Raw genomic sequence first — 23,862 nt, 5'->3', positions numbered from 1 at the left:
TTACCTTATTTTACCATCCATACACTCATGCCCCATCTGTCTTTTTAGTCTGCACATTCCCTCGTATGACTGAGAGACAGATTTTATTATCCAATTATTTTTTAGTCCCTTATGATGGGCAGGGAATGTTAGGCCCGGGACCATAGGTATTTGGGGGTTAGTAGCCTATCTGGTATTTCATTAAGGGCTTCGTGGGGACATACAAACTATGCCCAGAATATAAATGAAAATTATGGAATATATGGCTTATGTATTGGTATTATATAAGTATGTGTATGATGTAGTGCTTAATATTTAAGTAATATTTAAACGTAACAATTTAATTATCCCTAAAATATATCTCAACATATTTGTTAACTTGTGTGCTTTAACAGATTTGTTATTCAGTGTGATTCATTTACTGTTCCTTAACTCCTTATTTTATGAAGTGATTGTTTGGGTGTACAACGACAGTGTTAATTGCCATTTCCATTCCCTTGTTCACTCTACCTTGCAACTTGGCTTTCTTTGTTTGACCGAACATATAGCAGCACATGCCTATTAACACCACAACTGTTAGGGCCTAGATCCCCATTAGGAATATGCTTAGAGTGTGAACTAGTGGGTGTAAGGTCACATCCTCGGGGATTGCCCACCAGGGTGTTTCCACCGCTTATTGAACCTCATCCACTTCACGCATTTGCTGCTGGATTAAGTGGACTATTGGTATTAGGGATTCCTTAGTTCTTGTTACTAATTCATGTATATCTAAATGTAAGAATTTTACACGTGGAAACAGATCAACCAATAAGTTTTGCAAATGTTCATGAATAATGACCGTTTCAGTGACAGCCTTACCCTTTTTGGTTGGCCAAAAGGCATGGGCTCCTATTTGAATAGTGCCGGTGACAGGTACACAGAATCCTGCCTCACTTTCAGGGCAGATATTGCCATTTATAGAAAAATTATGATACCCTATGGCACAGGCCATGTCCTGAATGTGCACTACCTCCTTAACCAATTCCTTTTGTACTAGTCGTGCCCAGCCTTTTTTAGTGGCATTAATGTCAATTTTGGCATAGCACTCACACAACCACCATCCATTATGTTTTGTACAACATGCCTGATTGATTTTTGAGCCAGTTTCCGTTACTAAACGCACAGTGGGGTAGTGTTGCACATATGTTTTATCTACCAAAGTCCCCACACTATTAGCATAGTATACTTTAACTGGCTCCAGTACCCATCTAGGCACTGCCATTATGAGGTGTATGCATTTGCGTTCCCCTTGATTTCATTTTGGAATGCTGTCAAACTTAGCAAATTGTAGAAAAATAGGCATCATATGGTCTATGCCCTGTCGCTGTATTTGGTTCATGATGGTGTCATGGTTTAAGATACGTGGCCAATTTTGAAGCTGCAACTGCAGTAAACTTTGCTGTACTATTTGCAGCTGTGCCTGCAGCCTTTCAATCTCTTCTTTCAAGTTTAAGTTTTCCTGCTTTAAAACTCCAGGAGATACCCACGCATTCTCCCTATCACCTCTATTCAATCCACGACCTCTCCAACCCCGGCCACGACCATGGGGAGAGTATCCAGGACCCTCTGTTTTCCACTGTCCTAACTGAGTACGCAGCTCATTAACAGGAGTTCCTTCCTGCTGCTTAACTGCCGTCTCTATCTTTGCAATCCATTCGTCCCAAGGTATCTCTTTACCTCCATTCTCGCACCAAGCATTCATCCAGTCTGACACACCAGGAGGCAGCGCCTCCAGGACAATTTGCTTTAGATCTTCCAAATTAGCAGACCCTCCTGATAATCTAATCTAGGTCTGAGTTCTGTCTGCCAGCTTAGCCGGAACTTCCCCTGGCAACCTTGCAATTCCTTTCAAGGTTGCTAACTTACTAGATAGCTTAAAGTGCTTCTGAACCACGTGTTTAAGCATCTGTGTAACATCACCATCAAAACCGAGGGTATGACAGTTTAGGGGCCCCAAAAGGGTTTGCACCAAAATTGGTTCCTGCAACATGTCAATGCCTACTGCTTTGAGTAACTGCGAGCCTTTATGGAGCCATGCCATGAACTCATTAAAATTTTCAGAGCGGGGGGGGGGGGGGGAGTCCAACAGCTCCAACTAACACAGTTAGTTCATTAATCTTAAAAGCGTCGAGCCTGGCTGTTAGGCCGCTCACGCGTGATTTACGGGGGGTACTTTTATGTTCCTGATCACTTTTATTTTCCTGATCCTTTTCCCTCTCCCTATAGTTACGGCGGGGTCATGTATATTTTAGATGGTCTGTTAATTTTTTCGTTTCAGTTTCCACTTCATTCCATAACCTTAAGGGAGGTGGACCACTGGTATGTGGGGTAGCATCGAGGGTAATATGGGTAGGAGGATCTGTCTCATTTTCACTTGTTTCTCCTGCGGCTCTTGTGGCAGCCATAGTGGGTTTTCTCAGACACTTTGAGGACAACTCATGTAGTTGCTATAATCTAGAGCAGGGGTCATGGGGGCATCTTAATGCGCCCGCGTCCTGGCCCCCAGGAGAGCACCCGCCGAAATGCCGCAGCGACATTTTGGTGGGGACGCCTCTCGATGATGACACTTGTCGCCAACAAGTGATGTCATTGAGAGGCGTCGCTCCCGAATTTCGGCGGGGACGCCCCTCGATGACGCCGCCTGCCGTCGACAAGTGATGTCATCGAGAGGCATCGCCCCCGAATTTCGGCGGGGACGCCTCTCGCTGATGCCACTTGCCGTCAACAAGCGACGTCATCGAGAGGCGTCGCCGCCGAAATGCCACTGAAATTCGGCGGCATTTCGGCGGGTGCTCCACCGCCGCAGTGGTCCTTCGGCTGGCGCCCGCCAGCCAAAAACGTTCGGGACCACTGATCTAGAGCGTGATTTTCTGGGACAACAAATTCTCGGCTGAGGGAGGATGCAAGCAGGGTCAGAATGAGCTCTCCCCTGACAGCTAGCTGGAAGAAGGACAGACCTCAGGAGCAAACTGTATTTACATAAACAGACCTACTCTGCCTAGATATCCAGCAGATAGAGTGGTGTTGCTCAAAGTGATCAACTTTGGCTGGTGTTGGGTTACAGATCACTTTAGTACTGAATGCAGGGGTAGTGAAATGTTATCAATGTTGTTGTCTTGTATGGGGAGCAGAACTGTGCTTAACCTGTCTCAGATGAGGGGGTCACCCTCAACTGAAAGGAACTTGCTAAGCCAGGGGCTTGAATGCCAGCCCCCTGTGGTAAGAAAGATGGGGACTCTCTCTAAGGTGCCTGGTCTAACCTGCCCCCCCCCCCACTCCCTTGTTCAAAGATAGAGCTAAATAGGCTCCGTTAGGAGTCTCTTGCTATTTTAAGTGCTCAATAGAGCTCAAATCACTTGTGGTGGGACAGTGTTCCTCCTAGCCTGCTTCTGGTTCCCCCACTTAGAGCTGACAATCACTAACAGTTGGGTGGAATCTCAGAAGACTAACCTGCAGAGGTCACAGCAGAGACACAGGTAGAAACAGTGAGCAGGAGGCTGGTGGGGGCGGAGAGGAATGAGCAGCTGGTGTGGCAGCCAGAAGAGCAGAATGGCACCCGGTAGTGTGGCCAGCCAGAGCAAGTGCTCAGATGGGGGGGGGGCAAGCAAGGTGCCTTCTTCCCTGGGTGGAAGGTTAACTCACACAGCTGCATCTCTGAACCCTACAACCTCACTGACCAAGGGCAACCACTGTGAGTGGGGTGTGGTGAGGGAGCAGAGAGGGGCACAGTAAAGGAACTGTTGGTTGTAGAACTCAGGAACATGAGGCAGGAGACACTGCCTCACGCACTCTGGGGTGGGTGTCCTGCTCACAGTTTTATGATTATGACTCCTGCTTGCGACATTTTTCCTAATTAATGTTGGGTGATTTCCCTTCTTTCATAAAAAGTTTCTTTTGTACACTCAGACTCTGTGCTTGTGAGTGGGGAAGTATTGCCAGGGGTGGTGTGTAATTTTCCCAGATTACTGGGTGGGGGCTTGAGCCAGTTCTGTGTTGTATTGTTGAAAAGGAACCCCTAGATATTGAACCCAGCCCTGGTTGCTCCCAGCTCCACCTGTCAGAAAGATTACACTAGATTACAGGTAGCGGACGCGGGGAAGCTCTGGCAGCTCCTCCAGGTAGTGAGCGTGGGGGAGCTCCGGCCAGTCTGGGCGGTTGCCCCAGGTCGCAGGAGTTTCCCAGTCTCGAGTTCCCTGAGGGATGTCTGCTCTCTCCGGCTGCTGGGGCCTGACTGAGCTCTGAGGGCCGGCTTTTATAGTTCCGGGTCGCCGTAGCTCCACCCACTCTGGCCTCCGGCGGGGCTCTCCCTCCCTTGGGCTGGAGGGGAGCCACGCCGGCCCACTACACACACCCCCGCTCAAGTCTGGCTCCCGCTTGTCGGGGCCAGGCCCGTCCATCCCTCCGAGGCGGGACATAAAGTCCGCGTTCGCATGTTCCTTACCAGCCCGATGTTGGATGGTGAACGCATAGGGTTGCAAGGCCAGATACCATTGCATGAGTCGGGCATTATTATTTTTCATATTCATCAACCATCGGAGGGGAGCATGGACCGTGACTAGCGTGAACGGGGCCCCAAGGAGGTAGTAGCGTAGGGCGTCACAGGCCCACTTTATAGCCAGTGCTTCTTTCTCAATCACCGTGTAGTTCTTCTCCCAAGGAAATAATTTACGGCTGAGGTATAGCACTGGATGGTCCTCTCATCAACTTCTTGGGACAGGACGGCTCGCAGCCCCACCTCGGAGGCATCCGTCTGGAGGATGAACCTCCGGTGGAAATCCGGGCTGTATAGCACTGGCTCTTGGCATAGGCACATCTGGAGTGTCCGGAAGGCCTCTTCACATTCTGGGGACCATCGTATCTGCCGGGGGCTGTTCTTTGTCAGCAGTCCAGTTAAGGGTGCCGCGATGGAGGCAAACTGGGGGATGAACCGCCAATAGTACCCTACAAGCCCCAGGAACTGCCGGACGTGGCACTTTGTGGTGGGCGTCGGGCAGGCGGCCAGGGCTTGCACTTTCCTGACAAGGGGTTTCACTCGTCCTCCCCTGATAGTGTACCCCAGATACGTGGTCTCCTGCCATCCGATGCGGCATTTTTTTGGTTTGGCTGTCAGTCCCGCCTGTCGCAGGGACCGCAGGACCGCTGCTACTCGTTCCAGGTGGTCCTCCCAGTTGCGGCTATAGACCACGACATCATCCAGATAAGCGGCGGCATAGTCTCGATGGGGCAGCAGTAGGCAGTCCATCAGCCGCTGGAATGTCGCCGGGGCCCCATGGAGGCCGAAAGGCATTCGTGTAAACTGGTAAAGTCCCGTCGGAGTGGCGAATGCTGTCTTTTCCTTAGAGGTATCATCGAGTGGGATTTGCCAATACCCCTTACTGAGGTCGAGGGTGGTGATGAACTGGGCCTCCCTGAGGCAGCCCAGCAGCTCGTCCACACGGGACATAGGGTAGGCATCAAACAGTGAGATGGCATTCACCCGCCGGAAGTCTATGCAAACCCGGCGGGTGCCATCGGGCTTGGGTACCAAGACCACCGGGCTACGCCACTCACTCCGAGACGGCTCGATGACTCCTAAGGTCAGCATGGCCTGCACCTCCTCCTCCACCTCTTGGCACATCCGGTACAGCAGTGGCCTAGTCATTTCCCAGATTACCTTCCCCAGCTCAGTCTGGATAGAGTGATAGACCAAGTTCGTGTATCCCGGTAGGGCCGTGAAGGTTCCCTAGAAAGCTTGCAGGAGACATTTGGCCTGCTTGCGCTGCCCTTCCGTCAGGGTGTCGCCGAGCAGGGGAGCAGCGAACTCCTCTGCCTGGGGTGCGTGGGGACCCAGCTCCGGCTCAGGCGGGTACGGGTTGATCAGCATGCCCTCCCGGTCTCGCCACGGTTTTAACAGATTTACATGGTATCGCTAGGTCTTCTTACGCCGGTCGGGTTGGTGGATCTCGTAAATGACGGGCCCAACCGTCCGAGCTACCTCGTAGGGTCCCTGCCAACGGGCCAGTAGTTTCAACTTGCTCGAGGGCAGGAGGAGCAGAACCCGGTCCCCAGGTTCAAAGTCATGCACCTGCGCCTCCTGGTTGTAAGTCTGTTCTTGCCTGCCCTGTGCAGCCTTTAAGTTCTCCCGAGCCAGGGCCCCAGCCGGGGCAAAGTAGTCCTGTGGTTAGAGGACATCAGGAGTCCCTGGGTTGGAGAGGGGGATTGCTCCCAAGTTTCCCGCATCAAGTCCAACAGGCCCCGTGGACGGCGTCCATACAACAGCTCAAATGGGGAAAACTTGGTTGAGGACTGGGGCACCTCCCAGACGGCTAGCTGCAGGGGAGGGAGCAACTGGTCCCACTGGCATAGTTCCTCTGGGGGGAACTTCCGCAACATCTCCTTGAGGGTCCGGTTGAACCGTTCCACCAGTCCGTCCGTCTGCGGGTGGTAGATGGAGGTGCGTAGTTGTTTTACTCCCAGGAGCTTGCAGACCTGCTGTAACAACCGGGAGGTGAAATTGGTGCCTTGATCAGTTAGAATTTCTCGGGGAAGGCCCACCCGTGCAAAAACCTTCACCAGTTCCCCGGTGATGGTCCGGGCGGTGGTGCTCCGCAATGGGATGGCCTCAGGGAAACGTGGCATAGTCAACGATGACCAGGACATACTGGAACCAGGCATTGCTCTTCGGGAGTGGGCCCACCAGGTCCATGGCCACTCGCTCCAAAGGTGTCTCGATTATAGGTATGGGGACCAGGAGGACTGGTGCCTTGGGCACTCGCTGCGGAGCGGCTAACTGGCACTCTGGACAGGAGCTACAATAGTTCCTCACCTCCTGGTGAACACTGGGGCAGAAGAACCGCATCAAGATCCGAGCAAGGGTCTTCTCATGGACCAGATGTCCAGCGGCCGGGACATCATGTGCCAGCTTCACCACAGCCCGCCAGTGACACCGCGGTACCAGCAGCTGTGTTTGGGGTTCCTTCGTGCGGGAGTCACGGTCGATCTGGTAAAGACCGTCCCGGCGTAGCTCGAAGTGGGGTCACTGGGTCGTGCGCTGAGGGTCGATGATGGTCCCATAGACGGCCATGAGTTGTTCATAGGCCCGGCTAAGGGTAGGATCAGCCTTCTGATCCTGGCAAAAATCGGTATGAAGGAGGGGTTTGATCGCGGGCTCCAGCTGAGGATTATCGGTTTCCTTGTTCTCCGCTTCAGTCCCCGGGGTCCCCTCCACTTCGTCCGGTAGGACCTCCTGGTGTTCTGCTTCCAGCGTCGGTGTCGACCGGAGGACGTCCTCGAAGGCGAGCCAGTCCCACCCCAGGATCACCGGGTATGCCAGTCGAGGGGCTAAGCCGACCACGAGTCGTCGGGTGACACCAGCTATTGTCAGCGGGACACAAGCACTAGGGGAGGGCCGGACATCCCCGTGGATGCATTGCAGGTGTATCGTTCCCAAGCGAGGGTCTGCCGGGGGTCCCAGGGCCTGGCGGATTAACGTCTGGCCGCAGCTAGAGTCAATCAACGCCTGGGTTCCCTGGTCTCCGACGACCACCGGGACCATGAGCTTGGTGGCCTGTGGAAGTCAAGCCCGGGAGTCCCCTGCACAGAGCTGCCCGAAGCTGCAGTCCATTTCTGTGCAGTCCCGCTACAGGTGTCCAGTCTGCCTACAACAGAAACAGGGTCCGAGTTCAGGGCTGCCGCCCATGGAGGGGGCTCCCCTTAGACTTCTGAAGAGGCTCCAATGGGCCCTCGAGGGCTCCGGCCCAGAGGGGGCCGTTCCGGACCGAGGGGCCGGATCCGGGCATCGGACCCGAGGTCCCGGGCAGGTGTCCTGCCCGCGGCCTGGGTTTCGCGGCCCGGTCAGGGCATCCCCTTTTCTGTCCGAGTTAGGGCGCTCGGGTCCGGAGTTTGGAGGCCGAAAGGTGGGCCCCCCCGGATGTTTCGGTCACGAGAAAGTCCTCCATTAGCGAGATGGCCGTGGCCAATGTTGCCGGCCGGTGGCGGAGCACCCAGGCTCATCCTCGGGCCGGCAGAGTGTGTACAAACTGCTCTAGGACGACTTGTTCGGTGACCTCTTCTGCCGTCCTTGTTTCTGGCTGTAGCCATCGCCAGCACACCTCCTTCAGGGTTTGGGCCACCGCCGAGGTCGGGCGCCCGGGGATACGTCTGGCTCCGGAACCGCTGCCGAAAAGTCTCGGGGCTAACGTCCAGGGCATCCAAAATCGCGGCCTTTACTCGGCCATAATCCCTGGCTTCTTCCGTCGCCAGCCCCCGGTAGGCCGTCTGGGCAGTCCTGGTCAGGTACGGGGCCAGAAGGGTGGCCCATTGGTCTCGGGCCCACCCAGTGACGAGGGCCACCCATTCGAAGGTTACCAGGAACACCTCAGGGTCATCGTCGGGACCCATCTTGGTGAGTCGTACTGGGGCGGCAGAGCGTGGTGCCCCCGCCCCATCCCCGGCCAGCGATTCTACGGCGTGGGGTAATGCAGCCACCAGCTGCTGCAGCTGGGTTCCGAGCTGCTGCATAAGCTGTTGCTGCTGCTCGAGTTGGGCAGCATGCTGCTGCTGTGTTGCTGCTGGAGTTGGGCAGCATCCCGCTGTTGCTGCTGCTCGAGCTGGGCAGCGGCCTGCTGCTGCTGCTGCTGTAGCTGGGCAGTCTGCTGCCGGTCCTGATTCTCCACCAGCAGCTGGAACAACCGCTCCATCTCCATGATCCTCTAGGAGAGGGGGGAGATGTCCCCCTCCGGCCCCTTCTCACAGGGGTCAAGGGTTCAGAGCTCCCCACTTCTGGTACCACGTGTACACGAGTGGAGCCGGTGCTCGACCCTCTCCGGGGGGGTGAGGGGAGCCACGCTGGCTCACTACACTCCGGTTGGTCCGGGGAACTAACCCGGCAGTCCTTGCGGTGATTGCCCGCCTGGCGGGGCAAGGGGCTCAGGTCCTCCGGCAGGGCTGAGCCGTAACAATCACTATGCGCCTGGCCCTACGTCAGGGCGGGGCAGCAAACACTAAGTCAGAGAATGCAGGCCCTGGGGGCAGGGCTGAGCAACAACAACAGTTAAGGCCCGGCCCTAGGTCAGGGCGGGGCAGCAACCATCGAGTCAGAAAGCTCAGGCCTTGGGTCAGGCTGAGCAACTGTAACAGTTATCGACCTCCTCAGGCAGGGGCAGCTCTAGTAATTTCGTCGCCCCAAGCAGGGCAGCGCGCCGCGGGGGGCGCTCTGCCAGTCGCCGGTCCCGCGGCTCCGGGGGACCTCCTGCAGACGTGCCTGCAGAGGGTCCGCTGGTCCCGCGGCTCCGGTGGACCTCCCACAGGCACGCCTGCGGATGCTCCACCGAAGCTGCGGGACCAGCGGCCCCTCCACAGGCACGTCTGCGGGAGGTCCACCGGAGTCACGGTCCCAGCGGACCTTCCACAGGCATGCCTGCGGGAGGTCCACTGGAGCTGCCTGCTGCCCTCCCCGCGGGACGCCGCCCCAAGCGCGCGCTTGGCGCGCTGGGGTCTGGAGCCGGCCCTGTCCTCAGGCCAGGGAGAGGGGGGAGTCTGCCACCCTGGAGTGGGGTGGCAGGGGGGACGCAGGCCCTCCCACTCCACTGCGTCCCAGCCCGGGGCCCTAGCAGCGGCTATCAATCCGCTGCTCTGTCAGTGGGGATCCTGGCCGCAGCACACCGACATAGGCTCCGGTAATGCCACAGCCTGACTGGGGTCGGCTGCCCCCGGGCTGCTTCCATCCCCCCCGCCCCCCTCGGGACCTACCTGGGTCCTAACGTCGGCCTCTGGAGGGTCCACGAGCATAGGCTCGTTGCGGCCGGGGCTGGGTGGTAGGTCTAGGAATTCCTCCGGATAGTCAGCTCAGGGTAGCTCCGGCGGCTCCTCCGGGTAGTGGACGCGGGGGAGCTCCGGCAGCTCCTCCGGGTAGCGGTCGCAGGGGAGCTCAGGCCAGTCTGGGCAGCTACCCCGGGTCGCAGGAGTTTCCCAGTCTCAAGCTACCTGAGGGACGTCTGCTCTCTCCGGCTGCTGGGGTCTGACTGAGCTCTGAGGGCCGGCTTTTATAGTTCCGGGTCGCCGCCTGACCCTTTGAGGGGTGGGCTCAGAGCTCCGTAGCTCCGCCCACTCTGGCCTCCGGCGGGGCTTTCCCTCCTCTGGGCTGGAGGGGAGCCACGCCGGCCCATTACAGTCACTTAGGGTGCAAAATGTAAGAATAAGGAAACTCAGGGTTACAGGTATCAGAGGGGTAGCCGTGTTAGTCTGGATCTGTAAAAGCATGCATCCAACAAAGTGGGTATTCACCCATGAAAGCTCATGCTCCAATACATCTGTTAGTCTATAAGGTGCCTCAGGGTTACAGAACAATCTTAAAATGGCCTGTGCTATGAGAATGTTTGACAAGGCTTGGTTTTTCTCAAGTATATACCCCACTTCCCAGCAGGAAACTAGCCCCGCCCTGAAGAAGAAAGGAGAACCTAGGGGGAAACAGCTGATAGTAAGAGAAGAAATGCAGGGTGGGAACCAAGCGGTGGGAACTGGGGAAAAGGGAACAGAAACAGTTAGTAAATAATGTTGTATGTTTCAGTAGAAAAGTTTATCTGGCACAGTTGACCTGTAAATGTAATCCAGTATATTGCATCACTTGTGAGATGAAGGAACAGAAGTCTGTCTTGGCCTAAATTAGTGCAGCAATTGGAAGAGGGAACAGCAAGAGGCAACAGCGATACACAGTGTGAAAATTAAATGGTGAGACTGAACATTAAAGCCTGCTCCATTCATGTGCATGGTGCGTTGATGTCCAACCCAAAGAAAGTTAGTGGTAAGTGAATTGTCAAAGGCAAGGCCAGACGTTGTATTTGTCAGGAAAGCTATTATTAAAAAAAATAAAAAGTTAAGACTATAAACTAGCATCCAATAATTCTTTCCCTCAGATAAAATAAAGATAGCAATTTTAATATAAAAGAATCTGCCAGAGCTTTAAAAAGGAATTAGGTCATATGTATATTTATATTTGTCAGGGGCACAGTCTCCAGTGAAGGTTCTACACTAGCCCCAGTCTATTCCGCTAAGTCCTGGCAGGAGTTGTTTGCTGATGAATTTTTGGCTAATACTATAAAGCCTTGGAAGGAAAATTACTGCTTAATGAAAGACTCAGTTATTTTGGATACTATCAAAAGAAAAACTAAATCCTATTTTGATACTAATCTAAAAATGTTGGGGATGCATGAAAGCAGTAATAAGAAGCAAATTAATTAGCCTGCTGTCCCAGAAAGGAAGCAAAAAAAGTAAAATTAACACAGAAGACTGAAAACCTGTGAACCTTGCATAAAAGAAGTATATATTAAATCCTCTCCTTCCTTGAGGGCAACTAACTGCCATAAGTATAGAGAAAACTGAAGGGCTCTCAGCTAGCTGAAATAGAGATATTATGAATGGAATAAGGCTAATAAAGTCCTTGCCTATCAATTATGAGAAGAAAAGAATCAAATACAGGCAATAAATGCATCTGCCCTCCTTCCTCCCCTACATAAACACAGACAGATTGTTGAAGAATCTAGGAAACTTTATATACATCTTCAGGCCTCCAATATAAAGCAGCTCTGGAGAAAATTAGGGAATGTAGTAATGAGGCAGCATAGAATATTAGGGTTGGAAGAGACCTCAGAAGGTCATCTAGTCCAATCCCCTGCTCAAAGCAGGACCAACACCAACTAAATCATCCCAGCCAGGGCTTTGTCAAGCCAGGCCTTTAAAAAGGATGCCCAGGTTAGCTCAGGAATGATTGATTTGCTTAGAAAGACCAATGCAGGAAGAGGATTTCAAGGGGGCAAATAAATCAATGCCATGACAAAAATCCCCAAGATCAGATGAGTTCTCAATAGGGTTTTATAAGATGACATGAGATATCACTGCGGGTAAACTAGCCACTCTAATGAGTTTGTTAGAGAGTAAAGACAGATTCCCCATACAGTGAAAGACGTGGACATAGCAGTAATAGCCAATTCACAAAAAGACAAGATACTATGTGTCTTCTTTCTTAATGTATAGATGAAAATATTTTCAAAGAAGAATAAAAGCAGGCAGTTAATACACGTTGGTCAAACAGGTTTCAGACATAATACACAGAATGATAACATTAGACAAATCATAGAAACAATTCATAATATGCAGATAATAACAACAGTAAGACTACTGCTATTCCTAGGCACTGAGAAGGGCTTTGATAGAGAAGAGTGGACTTCTATAAAAAGGACTTCTATGGGTGGGTTTTGGAGACAATATGAAGATTTGGACGAATATATTATATGATTCGCCCACTGCTAGGATGAAAGTGAATGGGATAGACTTCAGTGAATTTCAGCTACAAAGAGGAACCAGAGAAGGCTGTCCTCTACCCCGCCTCTTTATTTGCCCTCTTTATGGAGTTCCAGGTGTGCGCACACAAAAAAGTCAGAACAGTAGCATAACAAGTGTTACAATTAATAAAACAGAATATAAAATTGTGCTGTGTGTAGATGATGTGATACTAATGTTACCAATCCAGTGCAATCTATTATGTGCATTCTGATATCAATTAATTAATTCAGTAGTGTCTGGCTATGCAATTAATTAAATACATCTGAAACATTAAATCTAGGGTTGGCAGAATCTATGATTAAGCTGCTGCAAGAGATGTTTGAGTTTCTGAGGTCTGGTACTTTGAGGTTAGGAGAATATTAACTCCTGTCAGTTATATGAAATTAATTTTCCTCCCATATTTCAGAACTGAAAACTTATATGTTTGATTGAAATAACGTACATGCTGTCTAGCTGTGCTTAAAATGAATTTGTTCCAAAATATTAGTTTCAGGCCCTATCAATATAGTTACCAAGAAGAATGAGGTCATTCAAAGAAGAATTATTAAGTTGGTATGGGACAAGAAGTTCCTTAGAGTAAAGAAGAAAACTCTCCATAAACCCGCTGTGGGTTTATAAAGTATAAAAAAAGAGTATTAAATTATAGAGCGGATATACAGGAATAAGGAAAAGAAATAAAAACACGAAGAAGTGTAATTTTCATTGAGGATTGATATCCCTTTTTCATTTTTGTCTTTACAGATGGGAAGCAGTTCATCTAAGGTAAGCAGAATGGGATTCACTTGGCTTTCCTTCTGTCCATCTAATCTGGTTCAGATTCCATCTACTAGCTTTTAAGAATATGTAGAATGGTTTGTAAGTTTGTAGGTTCTATAAAGTTGTTGATCTGAGCCCAGCTCTTAACATGGGGTTAGATGTGAGCAGTGTTGCCAATGCTTGTATTTTTATTGTGATAGTTGGGGTTTTACTTAAAGCCCCATCTTCTAGAAGCAAGTGGTTATTTGGGAATTTCAGCTCTTTTTTATTTATTTTTTAAGCAAGTTTCTAACTCTTGCAAGTCTAGATAAAAGCATGAAAAGGTGACCTAAGTGCACCCCAAAGGCAAATAAAAAGAATCTAAAATCTATTATTTAAATCACAGTTTCATGATTTTTGAATGCTTGGAGCTGGCGATACTGAAATACTTACTGCTGTACTTTTGTGTTGATCAGAGGCATTGAGTCATTTCAGCAATGGTTAAGAGAAACATTCCCCTCCTTGCTGAAATAATCCCGTGGTTATTTAAAGGACCAGAGCGGCAGGGCCAGCCCCCCTGCTACCCTTGGGCTCTGGGGGCTATTTAAAGGGCCCGGGGCTCCCCTGCTTCTACAGCCCCTGCTCATTAAATAGCCGCTGGAGCCCTGGAGTAGTGGTGGCGGGGCTCCGGCGGCTATTTAAAGGGCTGGGGAGGTAGAAGCAGCGGGAGCCCTGGACTTTTTATATAGCCCCCAGAGCCCCGCAGCCCTACCCCAGGGCTCCAGCAGTGGGGCTCTGTTGGCAATTTAAAGGGCCTGGGGCTCCAGCCCCTGCTGGGAGGGGCGTACCAGCTTACTTTCACCTCTGATTATAACTAAAATCATAGAATCATAGAAGATTAGGGTTGGAAGAGACCTCAGGAGGTCATCTAGTCTAATCCCCTGCTCAAAATCTTAGACATTAGAAAAATATGCTGCACCTAAAAGAAATGTAATAAAAGAGATGTGTTAAATATATTGCCCACTGTGCTGTGGTCTCTCCATCTCTCTGCTTCTAACTTTGAGATCTTTGGACTTTAAAATGATTTCTCAAGAGAAGTGATAGGAATCCCATTGCCTGAATAATTTAAAACTAGACTGGTCAAAGCCCTGGAAAATACAGCATAAGGAGCAACCCTGCACTAGCCTGGGGGGGTGGAAGAGGGGTGATCTAGTAGGTATTTTCCACCTTTGTTTTCAGTAATTCCACCACCTTGGATTCTTTACAGAGCATTAATACCAGGAAGTTTCAAAGCTGATGTTAGTTTTTCATTTTTGTCTTTACAGAACTGCTGTTCATCTGAGGTAAGTGGAACTGGGTTCCCTGGACTTTCTGTCTGTCCATCTAATCTAGGGTTTCCATATGTCCAGGTTTTCCCAGATATTGCCTCTTTTTTTGATCCTCCACCCTCTGTCCCGGCAGATTTTTCAATTAAGAGGAAATGGCCAGATTTTTTTCAGAGCAGATGCTGCAGCTCAGAAAGATCCCTGATTGGTTCATTCCCCTGAACCCAGAGCAGATTGGTTCATTTCCCTGCACCTATACCTACCAACCCTGGGGAGGCATTGACTGACAGCTGTCACTGCGTCCTGGGCTTGCCCCGGCTGCCCTGCCAACGTGACAAGGAGCAATACTCTGCCCCGCACCTCCAGTGAGTACCCCTACTGGAGGTACCCCCTCCAGCTCCCTGAACTGTATCCCTACTCTAGCTCTTTCTCCTCCCCTGGCACCCTTGTCCTCTTTTTGGGAACCTGAAATATGGTAACCCTAACCTAATCTGGCCTATTGAAAGAGAGGAGTGAAAGGGAGCTCTGGCTTCCATGTAAATCAAGCTTATAATGGTGGAATGCCAGGCTAATTCTGCAAATACAGTATCAGGGGTCCCAGCTGGCAGAGCATTGTGGGACCTCAGCCTGTGATTGTAAATGCTAGGTCTAATCCAAAGTAAAAGAGAAGTATATTCATTGCAGTGAGGAGGAGTAATCATAATGCAAATGGAAAGTCCCCCACCCCACCCCAACCCCAGTACCTAAACGATCATCATTGGTGATTATTTCATGAAAATACAGACACAGTAACATGACCACCATGGTATGTCATGTCAGAAGAGAACAGTGCAATATGCAATGGTGCTAGATCACTGCTAGGAACATAGGACTCACGAGACTGGATAACAACCAACATCCATCTAGCTCAGTGCCTGTCTACTATTTAGAGATTAGCTTTAAGCTTTAAAGCAAAAGATTTAATGCCCCTTCCAAAAAGTGTTTAGTATTAACTATGACTCTGAATAGCTTGTTATTAAGAGAAATGTCCAGTCCCTTTTTTAATCTTGTTAAGTTCTTGGCCTCAGTAGCTTCCTATGACAGTGAGTTCTACGGTTAAATTGCACACTGCATGATAAAGTATTTCCTTTTAGCAGTTATAAATTTGCCACCTTTTAATTTCATTAATGCCCCCTAGTTCTTGTGTTAGGAGACAGGAAGAACACAAACTTGCTCTACCCTTCTCTAGACCAGTGAGTACTTTATGGACTTTTTTCATGTCCCTGCTTTTTCGTCTGCTTTCTAAGGTAACAATCTCAGTCTTTTCAATCTCTTTTCATAGGAGAGCGTTTCTAGGCCTCTGACCATTATCAGCCTTTTCTGAACCCCACTAGCTCTGCATTATCCTTCTGGAGATGGAACACCCTGTGTTGCACACAGTATCTAGATGAGGCAAGACCATCGATTTATAAGAACATAAGAACAGCTGTACCGGCTCAGACCAAAGGTCCATCTAGCCCAGTATCTTGTCTACCGACAGTGGCCAATGCCAGGTGCCCCAGAGGAAGTGAACCTAACAGGCAATGATCAAGTGATCTCTCTCCTGCCATCCATCTCCATCCTCTGACAAACAGAGGCTAGGGACACCATTCCTTACCCATCCTGGCTAATAGCCATTTATGGACTTAAGCACCATGAATGTAACCAGTTCTCTTTTAAACACTGTTATAGTCCTAGCCTTCACAACCTCCTCAGGTAAGGAGTTCCACAAGTTGACTGTGCGCTGCGTGAAGAAGAACTTCCTTTTATTTGTTTTAAACCTGCTGCCTATTAATTTCATTTGGTAACCCCTAGTTCTTGTATTATGGGAATAAGTAAATAACTTTTCCTTATCCACTTTCTCCACATCACTCATGATTTTATATACCTCTATCATATCCCTCCCCTTAGTCTCCTCTTTTCCAAGCTGAAGAGTCCTAGCCTCTTTAATCTTTCCTCATATGGGACCCTCTCCAAACCCCTAATCATTTTAGTTGCCCTTTTCTGAACTTTTTCTAGTGCCAGTATATCTTTTTTGAGATGAGGAGACCACATCTGTACGCAGTATTCGAGATGTGGACGTACCATCGATTTATATAAGGGCAATAATATATTCTCAGTCTTATTCTCTATCCCCTTTTTAATGATTCCTAACATCCTGTTTGCTTTTTTGACCGCCTCTGCACACTGCGTGGACATCTTCAGAAAACTATCCATGATGACTCCAAGATCTTTTTCCTGACTCGTTGTAGCTAAATTAGCCCCCATCATATTGTATATATAGTTGGGGTTATTTTTTCCAATGTGCATTACTTTACATTTATCCACATTAAATGTCATTTGCCATTTTGTTGCTCAATCACTTAGTTTTGTGAGATCTTTTTGAAGTTCTTCACAGTCTGCTTTGGTCTTAACTATCTTGAGCAGTTTAGTATCGTCTGCAAACTTTGCCACCTCACTGTTTACCCATTTCTCCAGATCATTTATGAATAAGTTGAATAGGACTGATCCGAGGACTGACCCTTGGGGAACACCACTAGTTACCTCTTTCCATTCTGAGAATTTACCATTAATTCCTACCCTTTGTTCCCCATCTTTTAACCAGTTCTCAACCCATGAAAGGACCTTCCCTTTTATCCCATGACAACTTAATTTACGTAAGAGCCTTTGGTGAGGGACCTTGTCAAAGGCTTTCTGGAAATCTAAGTACACTACATCCACTGGATCCCCCTTGTCCACATGTTTGTTGACCCCTTCAAAGAACTCTAATAGATTAGTAAGACACGATTTCCCTTTACAGAAACCATGTTGACTATTGCTCAACAGTTTATGTTTTTCTATGTGTCGGACAATTTTATTCTTAACTATTGTTTCGACTAATTTGCCCGGTACTGACATTAGACTTACCAGTCTGTAATTGCCAGACTGGTAGAGGGCTCACCTCTAGAGCCCTTTTTAAATATTGGCGTTACATTAGCTAACTTCCAGTCATTGGGTACAGAAGCCAATTTAAAGGACAGGTTACAAACCTTAGTTAATAGTTCCGCAACTTCACATTTGAGTTCTTTCAGAACTCTTGGGTGAATGCCATCTGGTCCCGGTGACTTGTTACTGTTGAGTTTATCAATTAATTGCAAAACCTCCTCTAGTGACACTGCAATCTGTGACAGTTCCTCAAATTTGTCACCTACAAAAGCCGGCTCAGGTGTGGGAATCTCCCTAACATCCTCAGTCGTGAAGACTGAAGCAAAGAATCCATTTAGTTTCTCTGCAATGATTTTATCGTCTTTAAGCACTCCTTTTGTATCTCGATCATCAAGGGCATTTGAATATTTACTGTGTTTTTCTCCATCCCATTCTTTATGCATCTCAACATCATGTTTGCTCTTTTGATAGCAGCTGCGCATTGCGAAGAGGCTTTCATTGAGCTATCCACAGTGATGCCCAGAGCTCTTTCTTGGGTTGATACTATTAACTCAGAACCTGGAAAGGTGAATGTGGAGAGAAAAATGTGAGCTACCCAATGTCCATTACTTTGCATCAATTAACATTGAATTTCATCTGCCATCCTATTGCCCATTCACTTAGCTGGGTTAGGTCTCTCTGAAATTCCTCACAGTCTTCCGTGGTCTTTACTAACCTAAACAACTGTGTGTCTTCTGCAAATTTTGTCATCTCACCGCACATTCAATTTTGAGATCATTAGTAAATATTAAAATTTCATTAAAGCTAATGTTAAAATTATATAATACACAGGTTAAGAAAAGAGTGTCTGTACATCTGGGTATACTGCTTAGATTATCCACAAATACAAAGTTTGTTTTAAAAGTAATAAGAGAGGACCTAGCCCAGAACCTCGAGGAGACCAGGGGCATCCTAGCCACCTCACACCGAAAGAGGTAATTGTCTCACCACAAGAGCATACTCCTCAGCCACCCCTCAATTTCCAAACCCAACTCAAAAGTATGATCTAAGGTATGATCTCCAAACAATAAACCTACAGTAATCCCAGAAAAGAGAAGTAGATAGCTACATCTCAGTGAACTCATACCATTGGAGAGTGACGCCAGCTCTGTTTGCGGCTTGAGCACATGCACAGCCTGACTATAGATTGCCCCCTAGTGTGCAGTTTCTTCCATTGCTAATGCTTCATCCCGTATCTGCAAGCTAGATGCTGACTGCAGCTTGGCATATGCTGCTGCAAATATCACTGGTCTACAATTTTTGAGAAGTCGTCTGCTTCAGAGATAAAATGTGATATTTATTATGTATTTTGATGTGCTGAATTCAAATATGACAATTAAAACAACTGATTGGCTACTGTTTCTAAGATATTTAAGTTTTTACATTTTATGTCTATGTATATTGTGTAGATAGTAGAGTTTTAATCATAAATTGTAAACCTAGGTCTTTTCATGTGTTTATGGTTGCTTTACATGATAATATTTCACCTGTCCTGCTTATGTAACACTTTAAAAATCAGCAAAAGGGTTATATAAATAAAATTTATTATGAAACAAAAGGCAAAAAACTATTATGTACATAGTTTAGTCCTATTCGGTGTCTACTCGGCGCTTCTTGGCTTGTCTCTTGTATTTATTAAATGGAGCATCTCTTGTCACTGTCCAGCAATAGTCTGCAAGCATTGATGGGCTCCATTTGCCCTGATAGGATTTCTCCATTGTTGCAATGTCCTGGTGAAATCGCTCGCCGTGCTCTAGATGAGAGTACAAAAAATGTATCTTTAGTGACATGTTGCAACCAAGGCTTTTGTATGCCTTGAGGAGGTTTTCCACCAACAACCTGTAGTAGTCTGCCTTGTTGTTTCCAAGAAAATTTATTGCCACTAACTGGAAGGCTTTCCATGCCGTCTTTTCCTTGCCACGCAGTGCATGGTCAAATGCATCATCTCGAAGAAGTTCACGAATCTGAGGACCAACAAAGACAACTTCCTTTGTCTTAGCTTCACTTAACCTTGGAAATTTTCCACGGAGGTACTTGAAAGCTGCTTGTGTTTTGTCAATGGCCTTGACAAAGTTCTTCATCAGACCCAGCTTGATGTGTAAGGGTAGTAACAAAATCTTCCTTGATTCAACAAGTGGTGGATGCTGAACACTTTTCCTCCCAGGCTCCAATGACTGTCGGAGTGGCCAATCTTTCTTGATGTAGTGGGAATCTCTTGCACGACTATCCCATTCGCAGAGAAAACAGCAGTACTTTGTGTATCCAGTCTGCAGACCAAGCAAGAGAGCAACAACCTTCAAATCGCCACAAAGCTGCCACTGATGTTGGTCATAGTTTATGCACCTCAAAAGTTGTTTCATGTTGTCATAGGTTTCCTTCATATGGACTGCATGACCAACTGGAATTGATGGCAAAACATTGCCATTATGCAGTAAACAGCTTTAAGACTCGTCTTCGATGAATCAATGAACAGTCTCCACTCATCTGGATCGTGAACGATGTTGAGGGCTGCCATCACACCATCAGTGTTGTTGCAGGCTACAAGATCACCTGCCATGAAGAAGAATGGGACAAGATCCTTTTGATGGTCATGGAACATGGAAACCCTAACATCACCTTCCAGGAGATTCCACTGCTGTAGTCTGGAGCCCAACAGCTCTGCCTTACTCTTGGGTAGTTCCAAATCCCTGACAAAGTCATTCAGTTCACCTTGTGTTATGAGGTGTGGTTCAGAGGAGGAGGATGGGAGAAAATGTGGGTCCTGTGACATTGATGGTTCAGGACCAGAAGTTTCATCCTCTTCCTCTTCCTCATCTGACTCAAGTGAGAATGATTCTGGTGCATCAGGAACCGGCAGTCCTTCTCCGTGGAGTACTGGGCGTATAGCTGATGGAATGTTTGGATAATGCACAGTCCACTTTTTCTTCTTTGACACACCTTTCCCAACTGGAGGCACCATGCAGAAGTAACAATTGCTGGTATGATCTGTTGGCTCTCTCCAAATCATTGGCACTACAAAAGGCATAGATTTCCTTTTCCTGTTCAACCACTGGCGAAGATTTGTTGCACAAGTGTTGCAGCATATGTGTGGGGCCCACCTCTTGTCCTGATCTCCAATTTTGCAGCCAAAATAAAGGTGATAGGCTTTCTTAACCATAGTGGTTATACTGCGCTTTTGTGATGCAAAAGTCACTTCACCACAAACATAGCAGAAGTTATCTGCACTGTTCACACAAGTACGAGGCATCTCTGCTCACTTTGGCTAAACAGAAATGTGTCCCTTTGCAAAATCAAACACTGACAAATAAGAGAGCACGACACTGTATGATTTTTAGAGCTGATTTAGGGCAATTTGTTCAGCAGAGTGATATAAGCTTCGTTATGATTGCATCATCCATGACTCTTAGGAATAACATGATGCAATTCATATCATGTATGACACAATACCAGCTTCAGATTGCATCATTCATTGTTTTGCCTAAAAAGCAAGTACTGTCCAAACCCAGTCATAGATTTATTCATAGATCCAGTCAAAGATGTATTTTAGTCATTTCTGGTTTAAATTGAGATCCCTTCCCTTTATGACTCACTTATCCTCCGCTATTCCCAAGTCAAGGGTCGTATATACTGACCCAATAGCAAAGCTTGAAAACTAGAGCCAATCAACAATTTTAAGCATAATTTTTGTTCTCAGTGACCCAGAATTAGGAAAGTTTGACTACATTTATTTCAGAAGCATTTTGGCTGTAGAGCAGTATTTACTCTATTTTTAAAAACAACTTTGATTTGCATTCTTGGCCCTTTACTTTTCATGAACTTTTGGGCAGGAACTTTACTGGCAGGAGTGATAGACTCAAGGAGTGCAACCTATGTAGCTTAACAGAGAGAAAGTTAAGGAGTAATTTGATCAGTCTGTAACAGGGGCGGCTCTAGAAAGTAGGCTGCCCCAAGCAGCGCGGTGCGCTGCGCCGCCCTTCCCCGGTCCCGCGGCGGGTCCCCTCTTCCCGCGGCTCCGGTTGAGCTCCCGCTGGCATGCCTGCGGCAAGTCCACCGGAGCCCGGGACGAGCGGACCTGCCGCAGGCATGACTGCGGCGGGTGCCGTGGTCCCGCGGCTCCGGTGGACCTGCCGCCGGCATGCCGGCGGGAGCTCAATTGGAGCCGCGGGAAGAGGGGACCCGCCGCAGTCATGCCTGCGGCAGGTCCACTCGTCCCGGGCTCCAGTGGACCACCGGAGCCAAATGCCGCCCCCCACCCCGGGAAAGGGCCGCCCCACGCGCCTGCTTGGCGCGCTGGGGTCTAGAGCCGCCCCTGGTCTGTAAGCGCCTACATAGGGAACAAATATTTGATAACAGGTTCTTCAGTGTATCAGACAAAGGTAGAACAAGATCCAATGGCTAGAAACTGAAGTCAGACAAATTCAGACTGAAAAAAAAATAAATCTATGAGGGTAATTTACGCTGGAGCAGTTTACCAAGGGTTGTGATAGATCTGTCACTGGCAATTTTAAAACCAAGATCGGATGTTTTTCTAAAAGATCTGCTGTAGTTCAAACAAAAATTATTTTGGGGAAGTTCTCAGGTCTGTCAGGATACCAGACTAGATTATCACAATGGTTCCTTCTGTCCTTTGAATTTATGAATCTGCTAATATTTGCTGCTTACAAGAATATTAATAAATATTTCAGGCAGGCAAAAAACACTGCCTGAAGATCCCCAGCTAACGGGGTGAGCCTTTATTTTTTCTAATTTTCATTTCAATTTTTTCTATTTTAGAAGAGATGGAGGATGAAGCCAACAATATCATTTATCCTGAAAGCTATGTTCAGTAATTTTTGGGGGTTCTTTGAAGTTGTGTCTAAAGAAAACTTACGGGTGGGAGATATCATCTTAATTCCTATGGACACCTCCCTACAATCTAGCAGCTGGAAGCACGCCGGTGTTTACTATGGAAACAAGAAAGTTATACACTTTGACGGTAAGTTAGTAGGGTATTATTGCTATCAATTATTTCTTAGCACCCAAAAGTGTGCTAGATGCATCAGAAAAAACATTTAAACAGATGGACCCTGCCCCCAAAAGCTCACAGACTAAATTAAAATGTGACAAAACAAGTGAAGATAACAAACAAACTAAGGGGATGGGTAGGACAAAGGTTACAGTAACACAAAGTTAAACTGCTTCTAAAAAGACTGTTCCAGGGAGTCCAAAGCCATCTTCAACCCTAACACTATGAAGTATTGTGTGCTGTAGAAAGCACTTGGAATGACAGTTGGATATGATAAATTGTGTTGTAGGTGGAAGATTCACTTCAATTGTTAGCTGAGTTCAGATATGTCCCTTCCTGTTCGCTTGATGAGTTCTGAGCTGGGCATGTCCCTTCTTGTCTTCCAGATGATTTCTGGATTTGGGATTCCCCTTCAAATCTACTGGTTACTTTGGGTTGTTCATTAGCTGAACAGTTCATTTGGAAAGAGCCAACACAGGGATGAGTGTATTATAAATACTTGTAATAACAATTAGCACCAAATATATATTTTAAAAAATATGTATAACAAATGGAAAATGGGGACAATGATAGCAATGAGTACAAATTGGCAGTTAGGCAATGCAGACAATTGATAAAGGAAGCTGAAGGTATGAATGAAAAAAGTCTATGGCCAGTAGGGTTAAGGACAAGAAGAAGGACTTATTTAAATATATCAGGACCAAGTGAAATCCTAGATTTTAGTATAGATCCGATTCTAGACAAAGCTGATAAAATTCCCAGTCATGATGCAGAAGAGGCAAAAGTATTCCCTAAATATTTCTGTTCTGTGTTTTGAAAAAAGCAGGATCATGTGTTCATATCTTAAAGTAATAAGATATACTTTCTATTCCATCAGTAACTAAGGAAGATGTTAAAGAGCAACTACTAAAGTTTTATTTTAAAAATGCTAACTCAGCAAGACCCACTAGCGTGCACTCAAGAGTGTTAAAAGAAATTGGTTCAGGAGCTCTCTGAACCAGTCATGGTGATTTTTAACAAATCTTGGAACACTGGGGAAATTCCAGAGGACTGGAGGGAATAAAAAGCTAACTTTGTGCCAGTATTTTAAAAGGTAAATAGGGTGACTTGGGTAACTATAGGCTTGTTAGTCTGACATTGATCCTGGACAAAAGTCATGGAAAGGCCTGTAAATGATGCAATCTGTAGACAATTAAAGGATGGCAGCATAATTAAGCCAATCAAAAAAGTTTTATGGAAAATAGAACTTGTAAAATAAACATGAGACAGTTTGTTTCTTTTTAATGAGACTACAAGTTTGGCTGATAAAAGTAACTGTGTGGACATAATATACTTAAACTTCTGTAAGACATTTCATAGTGGGTAAGGCCAGAAGGGACCACCAGAGCATCCATTTTAACCTCCGGTATATCACAAGCCACTAAACACCACCCAGCCACTCCCACCCCAAACTCAACAACCAGAATTAGAGCAAACTAT

The 23,862-nt window shown here is 47.5% G+C and overlaps 1 protein-coding gene across 1 annotated transcript in view; it reads left to right on the top strand.

Annotated features, from left to right (window-relative positions):
• LOC123344360 overlaps positions 1–23,862 on the top strand; it is a 39,601-nt gene that overhangs the window by 1,486 nt on the left and 14,253 nt on the right. The window contains exons 2-4 of the mRNA XM_044980499.1: positions 13,078–13,098; positions 14,397–14,414; positions 22,152–22,353. Of these exons, the coding sequence (XP_044836434.1) occupies positions 13,078–13,098; positions 14,397–14,414; positions 22,152–22,353 (241 nt within the window). The remainder of the gene's footprint in view (positions 1–13,077; positions 13,099–14,396; positions 14,415–22,151; positions 22,354–23,862) is intronic.

Source organism: Mauremys mutica, chromosome 11, assembly GCF_020497125.1.
Source record: "Mauremys mutica isolate MM-2020 ecotype Southern chromosome 11, ASM2049712v1, whole genome shotgun sequence".
Lineage (NCBI taxonomy): Eukaryota > Metazoa > Chordata > Testudines > Geoemydidae > Mauremys > Mauremys mutica.
This window is presented reverse-complemented; position numbering and strand designations above follow the sequence as displayed.